The 20,363-nt window shown below is 36.0% G+C and overlaps 1 protein-coding gene across 1 annotated transcript in view; it reads right to left on the bottom strand.

Annotated features, from left to right (window-relative positions):
• The window catches only part of LOC150104834 (transmembrane protein 185A), a 98,357-nt gene that overhangs the window by 61,831 nt on the left and 16,163 nt on the right, over positions 1-20,363 (bottom strand). Inside the window, exon 3 of the mRNA XM_090396003.1 lies at positions 3,260-3,467. Coding sequence (XP_090252129.1) covers positions 3,260-3,467 — 208 coding nt within the window. The remainder of the gene's footprint in view (positions 1-3,259; positions 3,468-20,363) is intronic.

The following is a 20,363-nucleotide window of genomic DNA, read 5'->3' as shown; positions in this document are numbered from 1 at the left end:
GTTCTTTGGCAGGAAAATGACCCAGAGGAAGACCAAGATATAGGTGGATTGATAGCATAAAAAGTGCCTTAGATGATAGAAATATAAGATCTGATAATGTTGGAGTCTTGACAAGTAACAAACTGATTTGGAGGAAAATTGTAGATAGGAAGTTAGTAATGATGTAATTTTTTCATGTGGTACTATCATATCCTGTAAACCCCTTGAGGGTACATGACAGGAATTTGATGATGATGATGATGATAAATTACTTAAATGTGTTAACTATATATTCTATGTTTTTTTGCTCATCAGCTATCGTTAGTGTATTTTATGTGTGGCCCAAAACAACTCATCTTCCAATGTGGCCCAGGGAAGCTAAAAGGTTGGACACCCCTGATCTAGATGGAGAGAAGATCTGTTAGTGAGCAGATAGTTAGCTAATTTTTGGTAATGCCTGAATGCATGCAATTTTTCCTGAGGCACGCCATTCTGTCCAGTTCTGTCAATTTAGTTACACAGCTAGTAATCCTTTCACTTTTGCACATTAGATGGGCACCCGTTATCCTTGGACCACACTGTCAATCCGCAGAATCATTACATCACCTTGTTTATCTAACTGCTATATCTAACTGTGAATCAGTAGCTAATAGCCTAATTACCAAGCGGTTAGCATAACCACTTCCAACAACAGGCTGTGGGGGGGGGGGGATTTGGAACCTTATCATTGGAATGGATATGTTTTCAAATGTCTTTAAGTAGGAAATGAATTTCACTGCCTGGTGCTAGACCACTGCTCTGCTTATTACGGGCCTGAAGTGGTTCTGAAAATGTTCCATGTTTGGTCTCTAAAGCAAGGTTTCCAGATAAATAGATAATAATTTGCTGTAGTAATGTAAAGTTTACAATCTTTTGTGGGCAAGAGTCACTTAAAAATGCAACTGAATATATCCATTCAAATAATTTCCTAAGCCATTAATGTGAAAATTAAATAGCAGTGGTCCAAGTGCAGAATCCTGTGGCCACACTGCTTGCTACCTGCCCTCTCCTGGATTCTATTCCTCCATATATTAATCTTTTGTATCTCATATCCATCCCAATTTGTGTTACAGGGTTCCATGTGATATCTTGTTCTGATGTCTCTGCAAATCTGTAGCTATTCTCTTTATCCAACTCAAACGTCACTTTATTATAAAAATGAATAAATAACTAAGGCATGACCTATCCTGCACAAAACCATGCTATCCTCAATAAAGTATTATGTTCCTATTCACTCCTTCCTAAATTCTGCTCCTTTGTCCATCTTCCCTAATATCATTACCATGACTCCTGAGATACTGACCCTATAATTTGCTACCTCTGTCTCAGTCTCCTTTATGCAACAGAACCATTTTCCCCTCCTTAACTTCCTTGGGATGTTTACCAGAATATAGGATTAGAAAGCCTAGTCAGAAGCACTGCAAATTCCAGACGATTAATAAAGGCCAATATAGTCCAATTCTCATCAATATTCTCCAATGATCACATCTAATTAATCTACATCTATTTCCACATCAGTTCTTGTCATTTGCCACTAAAATACCTCATGTGAATGATAATAAACCCTAACAAAGTAACCATTCAGTAATGCAACAATTTCATCTGCTTTTGTCACATTCCTGCCATTTGCATTCACTGAAGTCATTCTCCCATAGTCAATCTCCCTATCTATACCAAATAGCAAAAGAACACTCTGGGATTTCCTTTAGTGAGCTTGGCTAATTTCCTCTCATAATCTAATATTTTTTCTTGCCTCTAATCTGTACTGCTTATGAGCTTGCTGGTCATCTTTCTCTTTAATATACCCTCTACAACTTTCTATCTGTATGATGTTGCTCATCCAACTCCTACTTCATTTAGTCTGGTATAAATGTTTGGACACTAATTATCACTCATGTTGTTCAGAGAAGAAAATACACATCTAAGAATAATAACTAACTAACCTTATTTAGTTATAAAATCAGACTAATGTTCCAGCTTGGTCACCAAGTCATCTTCATGGACACAAAAATATGCATACCAATACCCGTGCATGCAGGCAGTGTGTGTGTGTTGGGGGGGGGGGGGGGGGGATTGAAGAAAGATTTAGCAGGGTCCTAAAGTCCTAGCTGAACACTCTATCCTGCTTATTCTAGAAACAATACAGTTGTAACAGACAAAAAATGTTCTTTTGTCCATTACATTGTATTGTTTCACTTACTGTTGCATATATATACATGCTTGTGCTCTGATGCTAATTTGAAATTCTGCAAAATGTAAGCAAGTTAATAAAACATCTTTATAAAATAGTTCATTTGGTGTTAATACCATTAAAAATAAGTCATGAATAACCTTCAACATCTAAGCTTATCTGTTACTCATATATAAACTGTCTAGTTTCATTCAGAATGTATGGTGCACACTTCAAAATGTGTGGAAAAATTTCTGAACAAACTTCAGGAGTTAGTTTAATGCTATAAATCAAAAAGAATAAACATATATTATTTCATACTAAATGAATAAACAATGTCAGTACATGGAAACATAAGTTTCAAAGGAGATTCATGACATTATTATTATGTGACACCTCCAAGGAGTCTAGGAATTCATCATGGGAGGCCGCTCCATACAACCTTCAACTCCATAAATGCTTATGCACTTTGAAAGCTTCACAGAATGAGTTACCTTCATATTTCAAAGCAACTCATGCTGAAACTGATTAAAAGATCTGCTTTCATAGTCTGTATACATATATATTTATCTCTTTATTCATGCTTTCTGATTAAGGATCTCACAAATATCTTAGGACTTACAGGTAGAGGTTTCAAAACCAAAACATCTGATGCAGAAAGTTTAATATCATAATCTCACAATCACCTTTGATACTTTAAAGTTTCAATACACAAATTCATTGTTTGCTCATTACATAACATAATAAAGGATATTTATTATCTCTTTCCTTTTTATATGGTTCACTGCCAAGAGTCTTTCCAGGCTCTATTTCTTCATTAATAAAATTCTTTGATATTGACTCAAACATGTTTAATAAATATAAATAAACTGTATATTTTCAGTAATCAACATATTACAATGAAAATTCCAAGCAACTGATTGAAAAAATAGAATTATTGCTCTTCAGTTGTGTGAGAGAATGCTTTACACAAATGAAACCAGTGATTGATTTAGTAAGATTCATATGTGAGTAAAAGCAAGTTTTAGTAAATTTCAGCAATTTCTTTCAGTGTAATTATTTGCCACTTACCTCAAAAGAACGATCATGTTTGACAGCCCATATGCAGACTGCAACAGATATAATGGATATAAAGATGAGAGGTATAAAAACAAGAATCCATAAATGACGTTTATTCTCTAATTTATCACAAACTAATAGTTCAAACATCAAGAGTAGTAGTTGGAGTGCTAAACTAATAAGCATTGCCTTGTAGTGAACATATCCTTCTCCTTCAACTCTTGAGAGAGAGAAAAAAAAAAAACTTTATTAGACACAAATATAAAATAATATTTATACAATAGGAAAAAGGAAAATTCTTAATATTAAATAACTCTCAACAATAATAAAAAGCATTTTGTTATGCAATAAAAAGAACCTTGAATAACATATTGGTTAACTCAATAAACAACATTAAATTATTCCCGTAAACTCTCTGGTGAACTTGTTTTTACGAAACTTTCATAGTTTCTACATTCAGCTTTGAAATAATGCTGGATCTAATATTCACTTCACTTATACAACATTAAATTATATTATGTACTGGGTATGAGAAATGATACAATATTTAAGAGGTGCTATAGTGCTCTAATATCAACAACTCAAACTCATTTATACACAGTACTATTAATCAAATTGCATTTCACTAGTTTTAAGTGAGAAATCTGAAAAATAAAATAAAATAAAACATACTTGATATTCAATAATTTCTAGAATGATTGCCAAATAACATTAATAACATTAATTTCTAGAATGATTGCCAAATAACATTAATAACATTAATTTCTAGAATGATTGCCAAATAACATTAATAACATTAATTTCTAGCATGATTGCCAAATAACACTAATGAACTCAGCAAAATGCACTTCTGTCAGATCTAGGTAGAGTAGAATATGGTGAGTCATTCACTATTCATTCTGCAGATGGCACTATTGATAAGTAATGTCATGCAATATGCGTTACTATGCAATTTCTGTCCATTACAAAGTGGTAGAGTTAAAAAAATACCATGCATGTGTGTGTGCATGCACACAGGTGCATTACTACCTAACTGGAATGATTACCAGAGAAATTTTCAATGTGTTAAAATTTCCTTTTGAAGAGGAAACAATGAGAACAACTGAACTATTTGATTGGTCATCTAAATCTAAGTTGAAATGTAGAATGATGACTGATTAATGAAGGTAAATTTCTCTATTCTGTTCTCCCTTCATACATATGCACATTCCCAGGGATCAAACGTTGAACCAACACTTTTATTCAGATATGAAAAGTTTGAAAAAGATTCATGTATAGAACAATCGATAATGTAAGAAGATCTTAGAACTATTAATAACCTAAGAAATTTACAGATATGTACAATTATTATTATTACATAACACCACCAAGGAGTCCAAAGACTCATCGAGGGAGGGTACCTACCCTACAGTTCTGTCTTCACCACTTAATCCACCAACTATAGCAAACCGCAACTACCATCATCTACACTAACACCATCTACTGCCCACCACCACCAATAGTATTTTTTGTCTGTAAATTGCGTGTTTTCTCAAAGCCAATTTGTCTGTATGCGGGATGAAAAACCCTGCTACCTCTGTATAAGATTGGCTAACTCACCTTCAAATGAAAAAACCCATATAAAGATTGCTCTCATCACAACGAGAATCAAATTTAGGCCCTTTTCCAATCTAAGGGTGCATCATCATACCATTGTTCTTCCAATTGTGCTACAGAGGCACTTATCATGCATACAATCACTTTTGATACTTTTAAAGTTTCAAATTCATTGTTTGCTCATTACATAACATAATGTATACTGATCATTAAAATAAAAAAAAGTAGGTGTCTATATCTACAGGAGAATATGCAGAAAAAAAAGTGGTATAGAGCAGCGTTATTTTGTTTGTTTTTAACAGCTACAGGTTGCAACTAGCATATTTTTAATGAAATAGCATTGAAAATATATCCAATTGGATCTCATAGATCCAATTTTGTAGCTTTAAAGCACTTTGATATGATTTTTTGTGCAAGTTTCAAAAGCTTCTTAAACAGATGCTTATTTCATAAGCTTCTGTGTAAGCAATATCAAGCAGAGTAATGTAGGCAAACATCAGAATAGAGTTGGATAATGAGCTTTATTTATGCCAATGGTCCCACAGAATGTTCTAATAAGGAAGAAGTGCATGAAGTTTTTTGAATCATTAGAGAAAGAAGCTGACACACAGAAAAAGGAAAGGTCGTTCCTCGTTGGAGATCTTAAGAGCACAGCAAGGAAATGAATGCCAGACATGCAAAAAAATTTGGGGAAAAAATTGAAGAAAAGAGCAGTGCTAATAATAATGGTAAATACCACCTGGATTTCTGTTCAAGACATGGATTGGTCATTACTGATACCATGTTCCAGCATTAAGATGTGCATACATTCACATGAAGAAAAGACGCAAAATAAGACAGTCTCGATGACTAGGTTATTGTTAGTAGCAAGATATCTTCACACTAATACAAAAGAGTACAGAGGATTTGAAATAGGAAGTAAACATCATTTAGTTTTCAGCAAGATAAAAATTGAATAAAATATTAAAAAGTGTGTTATTATTAGGGACTTCAACTATGGGACATAGGCTGGAAGGAGGAAAGAACACACTGGCAGAGGGAAATGGAATAATAGAAGGTTTTGAGAGAGCTAGATTTAGTAACTGCGTCAGAGAATTTGTCTAACCATAATGCTACCAACTTGTGAGAGTAATCATATGGTCTTGATCTGGGAGGTCGCTAAATCTGTGGAATTTTCAGTTAATAGGGGGAAGGGATATATGAGGAATTACAGGACTGCTGAGTATGACAAGCTTAGGAGATTGCTTGGAGTGCTTAAGAGTCAAAGCTGTATAACTGAGAGGAGACCTCCACATAGCCTTTAAAGGAATGCAGAGAACCGACCAAGGCTTCTGACCTAATGTCCAATCCTCACCTTCTCGTAGTTGTACTGGATACTGAACGAACGAGGATGGGCTGGTAATTTGAGATTTAGCCGACCAAACTGTATTCTTGTTGGCTTAACCAAAATACAAAATGATGGTACAACATGACAAAATTTCATGCTGACTGGGTCTTTGCCCGGTTAAACAAGGCTCCCATTGTTTTCGCAAGGCAACCAGTGTGAGCAGCAAAAAGTCAGCTACTGGAACAAATCTGAAAGCACACCCCAACTCAACATCACCAGAGTTAAAGATCAACATAAGAAGTCTGAATGGCAAAGAAATGGAGCTAGCTGAGGAATTAAATAAGTACCAGATCAACATAATAGGGGTGACTGAAACAAAAAAGACCAAAACTGGTGAGATCTTTCTGAGCAATAAATACAAAATGTTATATTCAGGAAATGACAATCAAGGAAAAGGAGTAGCCATAGTATTCAACACTAAATACGAGGCTAATCTTCTTGAATGTAGGCAGTCTCAAGTAGAGTGATGAGGCTAATATCAGAATGGGGAATTGAACAATGAGACTTATTCGTGCCTATGGTCCCCACAGAAGGTTCTACTAAGGTAGAAGTGGAGGAATTTTTTGATGCTTTAGAAAAAGCAACTGACACAATGAAAGAGGAAAAGTTGGTCCTTGTTGGGGATCTAAATAGCAGAGTAGGAAATGATTGTCAGACATACAAAAATATTTTGAGAAAATTTGGAGAAAAGAGCAAAGCTAATAATAATGACAAATACCTGTTGGATTTCTGCTCAGGACATGGACTGGTTATTACTAACACCATGTTCCAACATAAAAATGTGCACAAATTCACATGGAGAGAAGAGGCTAGGAATAAGAAAAATCTCCTTGACTATGTTATTGTTGATAGTGATGTTTTCTCCCTGGTACAGGACACCAGAGTGTACAGAGGATTTGCAATTGGAAGTGATCACTATTTAGTCTTGAGCAGGATAAAATTGAATTTCATATTGAAAAGAATAACATGTAAGAAAGTTTTAAAGCAAATAAAAGTTGAGCAGCTCTCAGATGTGAACTGTAGACTAAAATACACAAAGATTATTGAAGAAAAAAATGAAAGAGTTTGAGAACAGGAACCAAACCTTGGAGATTCAGTTGCAAGCCTTGAAGAAAACCCTGAATGATTCAGCCAGAGAGACATGTGGTGAGGTAGTCTGCAAGGATAGAAAAGCTTGGTGAAGAACAAGATGGATTCAGACCAATCAGAAGCTGTCAGGATCAGATCTTCACTTTACGACAAATAGTTGAGAAAGCATGGGAATATAACAAGGATCTGTATTTAAGTTTTGTTGATCTGGAAAAGGCATATAACAAGGTGCCAAGAGAGAAGCTATTCAATACGCTACGGTTATATGGTGTGAATGGGGCATTATATCAAGCAATACTTAGTCTTTATTTGAGTTGTAAGTCAGCAGTTAGAATTGAAGGAAGTAACAGGACGATAGCTTAATGTTAAATCTGGTGTCAGATAAGGATGTACATTATCCCCTATTATTCATTATCTATATGGATCACATTATGAAGAAAAGTGGTATTAAACATGATATCAAAATTGGAGAAGTTATTGTCGGCTCTTTGCTTTATGAGGACGATGTTATACTTCTAAATAAATCCGCTACAAGTCTGCAAGATTCTCTGACTAAATTGAATAGCTGTTGTAATAGATATGGTATGAAGGTCAGCAATAAAAAGACAAAGACAATGAAAATAGGTAGAATTGTTGAAAATGTCAACTGTGTTGTGAACGGGGAACCTGTGGAACAAGTAAAACATTTCAGCTACTTAGGCACAATTTTTACTCAAGATGGTACATTAAATATGGAAATAAACAACAGAATCAACAAAGCTGGTATGGTAGGAAGTCAATTGAATAAATTCATATGGAATAAGAGAGAAATTAGTCGGAACACTAAATTAACTGTATACAAGACAGTGTTCAAACCAGTTTTAACTTATGGATCTGAGAGCTGGGTCAGAAGTAAAACACTTGACCAAAGACTAGAGACCGCAGATATGAGAGTCCTGAGAAAGATTATAGGCGTGAACAGATGGCATCAATGGCAATATCATATTAAAAATGAAGATATTAGGAAAGAACTTGACATTGTCTGCATCCAGGAATGCGTTAGCAGAGCTAATCTCAGGTGGTATGGTCACCTAAACAGAATGGGCGAGGAAAGATTAGTAAAACAAGTATTCTCTGCCAGGTTGGCAGCAAAACGACCCAGAGGAAGACCAAGATATAGGTGGATTGATACGCTACAAAGTGCCTTAGACGATAGAAATATAAGATCTGATAATGTTGGAGTCTTGACAAGTAACAGACTGATTTGGAGGAAAATTGTAGATAGGAAGTTAGTAATGATATAATTTTTTCATGTAGTACTATCATATCCTGTACACCCCTTGTGGGTACATGGCAGGAATTTGATGATAATGATACTTACTGTTTGTTACGCCTTCAGATACCTAATCTGACAGTATGATATAACAGACTGATTTGGAGGAAAATTGTAGATAGGAAGTTAGTAATGATAAATGACCCAGAGGAAGACCAAGATATAGGTGGATTGATAAAGTACAAAGTACCTTAGACGACAGAAATATAAGATCTGATAATGTTGGAGTCTTGACAAGTAACAGACTGATTTGGATTAAAATTGTAGATAGGAAGTTAGTAATGATGTAATTTTTCATGTAGTACTATCATATCATGTACAACTCTTGAGGGTACATGTCAGGAATTTGATGATGATGTGCCATGGCATGTAAAACAGCAAGGGCTGGATGTTAAAAGGGCATGGGAAGTGATAAAGGAGTGTGTGAAGGAAGTAATAGCAGACTGCATACCTAGAATCAGAAGAATTAATGAAGTGGGAGTTAAATGGATAAATACCATCATTAAGCTGAAGCTACAAAAAGGAAAAATCTGTGGAGTGAATTGAAGGAGAAAGGTAACCAGCAGCCCCATGAGTAGTACAAAGCATAAGCTAGAAGGGTAACCAGTGTGGTAAGAAAGGCAAAAGCAAAATACGAAAGGAAATTACAAGTAGAAGCCAAAGATAATCCCAAAGAATTCTTTCGGTATGTTGCAAATAAAAGGAAGAATGCTCATGGCAGAATGGTTTTAATGAATTCCAATGGTATGGAGGCAAATGAATCAGACAAAATAGTAGAATACTAAGTGAATGCTTTTAAAGTATATCATCCAGTAAAGATACTGTAGTAACAAGAGAGGTAAAAGCTTATATGGAAACTGAGGTAAATCAACTGGAGGTGTATAGCATATACAGAACCTTAATGTGAATACAGCTGTGGGACTGGATGATATACCAGCTCGTGTTTTATGTGAAGCTGCAAGGGAATTGTCAGTTGCCTTGACCACATTGCTTAATCTAAGTCTCAGCTTGAGTTAAGTCTCAAGGGGATGGAAAGAGGAGGGGAAAAGTTCCATTGCATAAAGGAGGCTCTAAGACTGATGTAGCAAATTACTGACCAATCAGCATATCAGGAGTTGTTGTCAAGGTACAGGAGAAGTTGGTTAAGAGCAAAATACTATATTGAGGAAGGAATGTGGTTTTGTAAAAGGCAGGTCATGCCTCAGAAAGTTGATCATGTTTTATAATACAGTGACAGCCACGTTGGGAAAAAAAGGTAATGAGTTTACTGCAGGACTTTACAAAGGCTTTTGACAGAATGCCGCATGGAATTCTAATCAATAAACTGCAGCACATGGGGGATGGATTTAAAGTTAGTGAAGTAGAGGGGGAGGGGAATTGATGGAGAGATATCAAAGAATAGTTTATTTGGGACTAGAATTCAGTAGAATCCTGACTAGCAGTGTGCCACAGGGCTCTGTTTTTTTGGTCATTACTATTTAATTTGTACATTAATGATATAAGAAAGGTTCTGAGAGGAACTATTCAGCTGTTTGCCAATGATGCAAAATTGGATAAAACAGTAGTCAATAAAGGTGATTTAAATAGACTTCCAGTATAGGCAAAGGAGAATGGACATCAGTTTAATGTGGTAAAATGTAAGGTTATGTATTTTGGGGTGAAAAGATGTACCACACTGTTGGAACTGTACTCAGGAAATTGATGAAACCAGAGATCTGTGGGTATTATTGGATAGCGAGTTAAAGTTTACAGGGCATATTGCAAAAGTGGCTAAAAAAGCACATCAGATTATTTGGTTACTGAAGAATACCCAGACAAATCAACAGAGGCAAGTAGATTATTATACCTCTTTACAGAGCCTTGGTATATTGGGGAGGGGGGGGGGGAATATCTTGACTAATGTGTGCAGATTTGGTTACCTGAGTTTCTAGAGGATGAGGAGGAGGAAGCAGAGAGGATCCAGAGATGGGTCACCAAGATGGTAGCAGGTCGATGGAATGAACCTTATGATGACAGGTTGAAAATTTGTGGATTACAGAAATTGATTGACAGGCAGAAAAGGGATGATATGATTAAGACATACAAATTACTGAAGGGTTTTTACAAGATAAGATTAATACAGAGAAAATTTTTCAGAACAGTCTTGTGGGAGAATGAGGGGCTATCTTTTGAAACTGAGCAAGGGTGTAGTTAGGATGTGTCAGGACTAGATTTTTTGCTTGGAGAGTGGAATAGGTTGCCAGAGTCTGTTGTAAGTGCCATGACTTTGAATAAGTTCAAAGCAAAGTACGATAGATATTGTTCAAATGTTGGATAGTGCTTGGCATGATATTTAAGGTTTCACTTGATTTACTTTACTTACTTAATCCTTCCTCTTCTACCTTTTTTTTTTTAAGGTGTTGAGGTTATTCTTGGACCTTGCAACTGTAACCATAACTCGAGGATAAAGTGGTTAGCCTTATGCCTCCTGGTGTGTGTGTCCTATGTCTGTAGATGTGTGTTCACAGAGCCAGTGTGCCTGTTCTGGGGGGATGAAAAACCCGTTTCCAGACGAAAAAAATCCCCTACCTCCATATGAGACAGGCTACACCTTTCATCGAAAGAGACCAGATTAAGGCTCCTCACGTCACTGATGGAAATTGAACCCAGGTCTTTCCAACCAAAGGGTAGCCAACATTAGTAATAATAAATAATAAAATTAATCAATGGAGCATGTAGTCAAGTTGTCTGCCAGGACAAAAAATACAGAACTCCATGGTGCACTCAGTTAAGAGGTAATGAAGGAAAAGAAGAGGGTATATCCAAAATTCCTTGCAAAGTCAGCATGTACTCTGACAGAATACAAAGAAAAATGTAAGAAAGCAAAGTAGTGTGTAAAACTACCTAAACAAAATACACATGAAAAATTTATTAAGAACATACAAAATAAATATCAAGATGAAAACAAATTATTGCAGAAGCAGTGACAACATGGTCATTGAAAACACTGAACACGAATGCATTCAGGAATACATATCAATACATGAAGAAAAATATCAAAAACCTGAAATGTGGAAAGGAGTCTAATTAAGACTTATCTTAGGAAGGGGGGGGGGCCTCTACTCCAATATTTAATCCTCCAATTATACACAATGACATTACTACTTCAATGCTATCTACAACCCACCACAACTAACAACGATAATATTTTCTGTTTATAACTTGTGTATGTTCTCATGGCTGGTTTGCTTTCCCATGGGATGAAAAACCCTACTACTTCTGTATCCGATTGGTTAACTTAACTTCAAATGAAAAAGCTCATGTAACGATTTCTTTCATCAAGATAAAAATCAAACTCAGGACTTTTCCAATCAAAGGGCACAATGTTCCACTGTTCTTCCAAATGCGCTACAGATGCTTAAAAAAGTTGCCGATGGTACCTGAGGCTCCCAGATGGTCACTGTCCCAAGTACTGACCGAGCTCAATGCTGTTTAACTTCTGTGATCAGATGAGAACCAGTGCATTCAGAGTGAGAAGACCATTGACTTCAACCAGAAATGCTCAAATATGGAATATAAACGCTTTACAGTGGCTACACTGCCTAATTCAGAAAATTCAAAGGTGTAGAGCTTTCATAGTACCCATCTATAAAAAAAAAGGGAAATAAAACTGAATGTGAGAATTACAGAAGAATTTCACTACTGAGTGTTCCTGGTAAGATTTATGCAAACTTAAAAGGTGCTAGCAAAAATTGTGGTAAGCTTCCTTACCACAAAAATTCAAATAGAGGTTGTCAGAATCAGTTCAAATAAATTCAAATAGAAGTTGTCAGAATCAGTTCAAATAAATTCAAAATATAATAAGGTTCATTACTATTTGAGTAATCAAATAGTCTAGACTCAAGTTGTAAGTCAGCAGTTAGAACTGAAAGAGGTACAGGAAGATGGTGTGATGTATAAGAGAAGGGTGCTTCTTTCCTTTAATGTTACATGGTGATCAACAATCATTTTGATAAATTTTGGAAGCTACAACCATGTTAAGAATAATTACTTTAATTTCCCAATGTTTTGACCTTCATATTAAGGTCATCATCATCTGGAGTATACACACACACAGAGATAGAGAGCAAGAAGCTACATTATATTTCGAACAGTTTGCCAAAGTGACAAGGATTTGATCAACCAGTTATTCTACTGGCCTAACCACTGATGAAAAATCATCAAATATATTCTATTCATTTATAACATGGTCAGAAAACAAATTATTAGCATTAGCATTAGTTTGAATTTGTTCTGTGACCATGTTATAAATAAACAGGATATATGTTTGTTTGTTTTTTTCCCCCACCAGTCAGGTCAGTAAATAACTGGTTGATCAAATTACAATCACTTTCGCATACTATTTGAAATGAAATGTAGCTTGTCTTTATATACACAGTGTGCCCCGTTAGGCAATGCGACAACAATTATTACATCAAAACAAAGAACTATATTTGGAATTGTCCATTACACAGATTCAAAATAACCTCCCTCCAACTCCACACAACATTTACATCTGTTGTACAGGTGTTCAAAGGTACGGTGGAAGTCCAGAACGGACTTTCAGTGTCTGGGTCACACTGCATTCGATGTCCTCAATATCGATGAAGCACTCCCCCTTTCAAGGCACACTTCATCTTTCGGAGGAGGAAAAAGTCTGTAAGAGTCATATCTGGTGAATGGGGGGGGGATCAACTTCGAATCCAGAAACGTCTTCACAGGCAGCACACAATGTGCAGGCAAGTTGTCATGCAACAGAAACCAACTAACTGTTAGTGTGGAACAGTTCTTTTCTGACACATCGCATGCAGGCATACAGATGTTGCATTGTTGTTATGTGCCATCTAGTCATTCCGACTCTCAGTGATCCTGTGAATAAAAACTCTCCATCCCACTCTGCCTGTTGTCCTTTCTTTCAGTAATTGTAAGTTCAAGTTGGTAAGTTCTTTTATGTTGTCCATCCAACTCTTTTGTGGTCTTCCTCTTCTTCTCATTCCCTCAATTTTCCCCAACATAATTGCCTTTTCCAATGATTCATCAGCTCAAATAATAGGTCCAAAGTACATCCACTTCTGTTTGGCGATCATCTCGTCCAATCAGCATTCTGTCTTTATATTCTCTAAAACCTTCTTACTGGTCATTCTTGCAGTCCATGGGATTCTTAAGTCCCCTCCACACCCATAATTCAAATGAATCAATTCACTTTCTGTCTTTCTTCTTAATAATCTAACTTTCACATCCATACATCACCACTGGAAATACCATTGCTTAGATTAGATCTCATCTTCCTTTCCCTCTTTTACCTTGCAGTGTTGAGAGTTTATTAATCATCAGACCTCAAACTGTTCACAGGATAAGGCAGTCATCCCTACGCCCCTGTATATCCTATGTCTGTAATGTTGAGTTTTCAAGGCCGGTTTGCCTGCTTTGCAGGATGAAAAACCCTAGGATAAATTGGCTATGGCTGAGGAAGATCCTTCAGCTCCTCACATCACCGACGGGAATCAAACCTAGGACACTCACTAGGCTAACCGCGCAGACCTTAGATTAGATAATTTTTTGCCAGATTTAACATCACTTTCTCCCCCCGTGACTATCCCTCTTTAGTTTCATCTTCGCATTTCTGATTCTGGACCCCAGTAAATCATAACTTTCAGCAATTTCTATTTTATCTCCCTCTATTATAAATTCATTTAAATTGCCAGAAGCCATCACTTTTGTTTTTCTGATGTTTAAATTAAACCCGGATTTATTACTTTCCATCTTAACCAACAGAATCAACTGCTCCAGATCTTCCTTAGTTTCTGCTATGATGGTTATATCATCTGCATATCTTAAATTATTTATTTTTCTGCCACCAATCTTAATTCCAGCTGGATCTTTTTCCAAATCAGCCATTCTCATAATATATTCACTATAAATATTAAAAAAGGTTAAAAAGGTAAGGTGATAGTATACAACCCTGACAAGCCCTTTTTTGACTCGAACACTATCTGTTTCTCCAAAGACTGTTTTTATTAATACTTCTTAGTTTGTCATACAGCTCTCTTATCAAGAGAATTAGATATTGAGGTATTTATTTATTTAGCATATGGCCCACACATGAAAAGTAACGTTTGCATTATTCCTTAATATATATGGACATAGTAAGAGACATATGTACAAGACATAATATAGTCCATAAAAGAGACACTCAAGAATAGGCTACAACTGAATGTCTAGGTTGATTATTCAGTCAACTGCACTTGGTGTAGCATGGATGAAGTCAGACAGGTTTCCACTGTATGCATGCTGGACACATTCTGCTGTAATATGATTATTTGTATGGCAGGGCGACCCACAGTCACATCTGGGTGAGGCAATCATGCCCCATTTGTAAAGGTGGTCTGCACATCTGCCATGGTTGGTGCAGATTCGGTTAAAGGCAGACCAAGTTTTCCGAGGTAGGTCAAAACCCAAAGGTATCTGTGTTGGGTCCACTAATTCGTGGAAGACCCCTGTTGAAGTGTTACACCAGGATGCTTTCCACTTCTCTTTCATGTTGAAACTTGTCTCTGCAAGATTTTTTGCTGTTAAGATTTGAGGGTGCCTTGACTTTAGCCTGTTTATTTCTAGGGGTGGGATGTCTTCATGGATTGGAAGATTTTGGATTTCCATGATTTTGCTGTATTCATGTAGAAGAAAGTTGGATGTGTGGATGTGTGGAGGCAGGATGTTGCTTAGCACTGGGAGTCAGTAGGTTGGGGTTGATTTTAAAGTTCCAGAAATAAGGCGCATAGTAGTGTTCAGTTGGGCATCAACCAAATATACATAGGCGCTGTTCAGCCATACGGGTGAGCAGTATTCAGCTGTAGAGTAAACAAGGCCAAGAGCAGTGCAGCAAAGCATTTTTGCTGAGGCACCCCAAGTTGTTCCACATAGTTTTTGCAGTATATTGTTTCTTGTTTTTAGCTTGGATGCCGTGTTAATGAGATGTGGTTTAAAAGATAGTGTTCTATCCAGAGTGACGCTCAGATGTTTTGGGAATCTGTTGTAGCATAGCAGTTTGTGGTTGAAGTAGACCATGAGTTCCTTGTTAGCCTGGTTATTGTTCAGATGGAGGCATGGAACTTCTGTTTTGCTAGAATTTAGGCATAATCTTCATTTACTGAAGTATTCGTCTAGGACTGCAAGGTCGTTTGTTAGTGTATCTTCTATTGTAGTAATTGGTGTGTCTGGTGGCTAGAGCAATATCATCAGTGTAGTAAAACTTCTTGAAGGCTGTATTAGGCAAATCTGCGATTTGCCTAATAAGTTAAAAAGGAGGGGAGCCAGAACTGACCCTTGTGGTAATCCATTATCCAATGTTCTTTGTTTACTTTTGTTCTCGTCCATACACACTTGGAACAGGCAGTTGCTTAGCATGTTATCGATTAATTTTGTTACTGTTATGCATGGGAGTGCCCGAAGCAACTTGCAGACTGCGCCATGCCTCCAGACTGCAGTAAGATCTACAAAAGCTACAGCTGTTTTCAGGCATTGTTGGTAGCCTGCCTCTATATGTGTGGTGAGTGACAGAACCTGATCACAGCAGCTTCGTTTATGTCTGAATCCGGCCTGTTCCACTGGGACTTGTTCTATTATCTTAGGTGCAATTCTATTGAGGATGAGCCTTTCTAGGAGCTTATAACAGATGCTAAGCAGGGCGATTGGTCGGTAGTTTTCTGGTTTGTTGTTGCTTTTTCCTGGTTTTAAAATGGGGATAATTTTTGTCCTCTTTAATTCTTTTGAAAGTCTACCAGTCTGGAGAATGTCAGAGAAAAAGCAAGCCAACCACTGTCGAGCTTTTTGGCCTGTCTTCAACACGATGAAAACTGGTTCCATATCCATTAGAGCAGTGTTAATATCTTTAAGAGTGAAGGGTCGTGAATATAAAAGGTCTGATATTCGGGTATTCCTATTGATCTTATTACAATCATCCACAGTCTATGATGATCGATGCAATCGAAAGCTTTCTTATAATCAATAAAACAGATGAATACTTCCTTCTGAAATTCTCTTGTTCTTTCAATAATCCAGCTCATGTTTGCTATTTAGTCTCTAGTTCCTCTACCTCTCCTAAAGCCTGCCTGTTCTTGTGACATTTGTCTATTCACATATGGCTCCAACCTTTGTTGGATCACTTTCAGCATAGCTTTACATGTATGTGAAATTAAAGTGATGGTTCTATAATTCTCAGAATCTCTGGGATTCAATTTTTTTTTTTTTTTAAATTAAGATGAATGAATACTGATGTTTTGCAATCTTTAGGCCAGTATATTTTCTTCCAAACCTGTTGAAAAATTTCAGTCAATATATTCACTACTTCGTCTCTAGCTGAGATGAAGTAGTGAATATTTCCACTGACACACCATCAGCTCCAGGAGCTTTTCCTTTTGGCAGCTGTTCCATTGCTGATATCACTTCACTTTTCATTATCATGGGTTCCTCAACAACTTCTCTCCTTTTAAATTCTCCTTCAATATTATTGAAGGAGAATCTGAAAGCAACGGACAATTCCAGCAGCACTGAAAATAAAAAACAATGGTCACTGTCTTGACACATGATTTTTGCAACCTGACTTTCTTCTGCCAGGGAGAAGATATCCACACCATTCCATGCTCTGGTGCTTTGTTTCTGGCTCAAATTGAAAACACCAACTTTCATCACTGGTGACAATTCTTTGCAACACATCACAATCTTGATCAACTGCATGGATGAAATTTTGGCAACATGCAACCCAGTGATCTCTCTGTTCATATATCAATGTGTGCAGCACAAACCATGAACAAATCTTTCAATTGTGCAAATCTCTTTCTAAGATTAATCCTGCCATTTCCTTACCGACACGAAGCTGTATAAAGAGTAGCCTAGTGGTTATTTGCCTGTCACTGGCAACAATTTCCTTAGCTTTCACCACAGGTAGAAAATGGCCGTCCACAGCTTGGTTCATCCTCCAGGGACTCCCTCCCCTCTTTAAATATTTAAAACCCGCAGAACACCTGTGCACAGCTCAGTCATCACCATAAACGTTTTTTTTTTAGGTCGTGGTGCACTTCTGTAGCAGCTTTTCCTAATTTACAGTAAAATTTTATCACAATGTCAGAAGTTGCTTTATGGAGCTCTTTGCTCCATAAAGCAACTTCTGACATGCTCCACTCACACACTCTTACTTGAATAGTTGCCACAAGAAAACAAATGCATCACCCGACTCGAAAGGTATACCTGCGATTATAACACACTCTAGTAGTCGAAACTATAAACACATTTGTTACTTTTATTCAAAGGGCTGTCTGTAAAAAATCAGTCTACTTAAAGAGCACACTGTGTGTGTGTGTATTCCAGACGATGACTTTAATATGATTGTCGAAACGTCGGTGAATTAAAGAATTATTCTTAACATAGCTGTAGTCACCATAATTTATCAAAATGAAGAATGCATATTATCTGCACTGTTATTCATTATCTAGATGGCTCACATTATGAAGAAAGGTGGAATTAGGCCTGATGCCTGGAGAGATATTCAACTAAGCTCTTTACTTTTTTCAAGTGATGTTCTGCAGGTTTCTCTAACTATACTGAATAACAGCTGTAATAAATTTAGTATGAAAATTACCAATAAAAAGACAGTGACTATGAAAACAGACAGGAACAATAAAAATATTAACTGCATTTTGAATGGAGAACAATGTATAGAACAAATTAAACATTTCAGTGATTATGTACACTACAAACTAAACAGAACATAAGGAAAAAATGAGTATGAATTCCACCATAAAATTAAATTTACTTTGGATATTGTATCTCAGATGATTTGCATATGCTGAAAAATATTTACTATTTATTTTGACTTTAAGAATAGCACTAATTAGAAAATGGTGACCAAGCTCATCTGAAACTGTGGATATTTTGGATGCAACTCCCATATCTTTTACTGATTATTATATGTTTTGATTAAATGTATATCTATCAGAAGATTTCCATGTTTATATGTATGAGTATATTCTTTCTCATAAAACATAGTGCTGCTTATTATTACATTTCTAGATATGGCCAAATTAGTCAATGTTTCTCCATTAATATTTGTTTCTTCATGAAGGTTTTGGCTTCCAATATTTTTTTTTTTATCTTTCTCTTCTTTTCCAATTTTTGCACTAATCTCCTAATAGGATAATTATATCCTGTTGTGGATTTTTTTTCAAGAATTAGTTCCAGTTTTTCATAGAGTATCTTTTAATTCCTCTTCTGCAGCTTCTGTGGGTGCAACATTAATAAAACTTATCTTGAATCATTTTGCTTGCTTATTCTTCCATTAAAAGCTTCAAATTCAATGAGATTACATTAATTTTTGCCTGATGATGAAATCCATTCCAAAAAATTCATGTTTATCGCAGTTGTTTTCACAACAAAGTAGCAAAAGATTGCTTTTCTTCAAATTGTTTTCCCTTGTCCATCATGTGTCTCTTGTATTGCTACTACATCCATTTTATATCTATTTAATTCATGTGTAAGTTCTGAAATGTACCAACTCTAAACAAGCTTCTCACAATCCATAATTCTATTAGGATATCACTATTCCAAAGCTTGGGTCGATATTCATTTAAGTCCATCCAATGAATATCACTTGTTATTTTTACATCTAGACCTCAAAGCAAATTCAGCATGCCATCTTCAAATTTCTATGATTTTTGTCCATATTTCATAAGACTTCAGCATAGCATCAAGGTGTATCCCGAGAACAGAATAATAACTTATTTATAACTACTAGTTTTGCAGGCTATTGCACCCAGATGCTAGAGCTTCCCTAGTATACATCTTATCTATACAAACTATTAACCCTACACACACTGGAAAGAGAAATTCATTTCGGAGATTTTATCCCTAGGACCCACAGATTTCTTAACTACTTAACCAGCCTGGACACAGTCTCCTGCTCACAATATAATAGAAAAGTGGGTAAAGCTTGTTACACAGATGTTCAGATTAAACAAAGTCTGAGCAATATAGCTTCCTTTCTTTTGTTTTTCAAATGAACAGTTTCTTGATGATAATATTGAAATTTAATTGCAGAAAAGTTTTTAAAATATTTTAGGTTTAATGATGCTATGAGACAGCTATACCATGCTGATTTTTCAAAACCTTGAAGCTAAATTTCATACACGGTCTATGAGGTCTCATCTTATGAATTCACTACCTAGTTTGATGGTTTTATTTGATCCTCATACAAAATATTATTTTGACAAAATAATGATTTTTACATTATGTTTTGCCCTATTCTAAATGAATAATCATCATAAAATTTATCTGCAGAAAAATTGCATAAGAATGTCTGAAAGAATTCCAGCATATATACAATAGTGCTTTTCTTGATAGGATAAAAAATGTATGAACACTTGGTGGTGGGCACTTAATCTCAACCATAGCATGACATCCTCTGCACAGAATGCTTCAAATAACAGGCCTTGAAAGGATACACCTAAAACCAAAAATGAATCTGATACGATAATGGCATTTTCTTTATATAGCTAGGAACAGTTGTTGAATTTGCCTCCTACTTAAACAAGGAGAAAGTAAATTCAACAAGATAAATTCTTAGAATCAGTTTTATGCTTAAAAACAGAAGACAATAAGGTATCCCTTTTCTGGACATATTAATCTCCATGACAGTGACCATATGCAGAATACAGAAAGAAAAT

This window comes from Typopeltis vanoorti, chromosome 7 (assembly GCF_054136105.1).
Source record: "Typopeltis vanoorti isolate ZY-2024b chromosome 7, IOZ_Tvanoo_1.0, whole genome shotgun sequence".
In the NCBI taxonomy this organism is placed as follows: Eukaryota; Metazoa; Arthropoda; class Arachnida; order Uropygi; family Thelyphonidae; genus Typopeltis; species Typopeltis vanoorti.
This window is presented reverse-complemented; position numbering and strand designations above follow the sequence as displayed.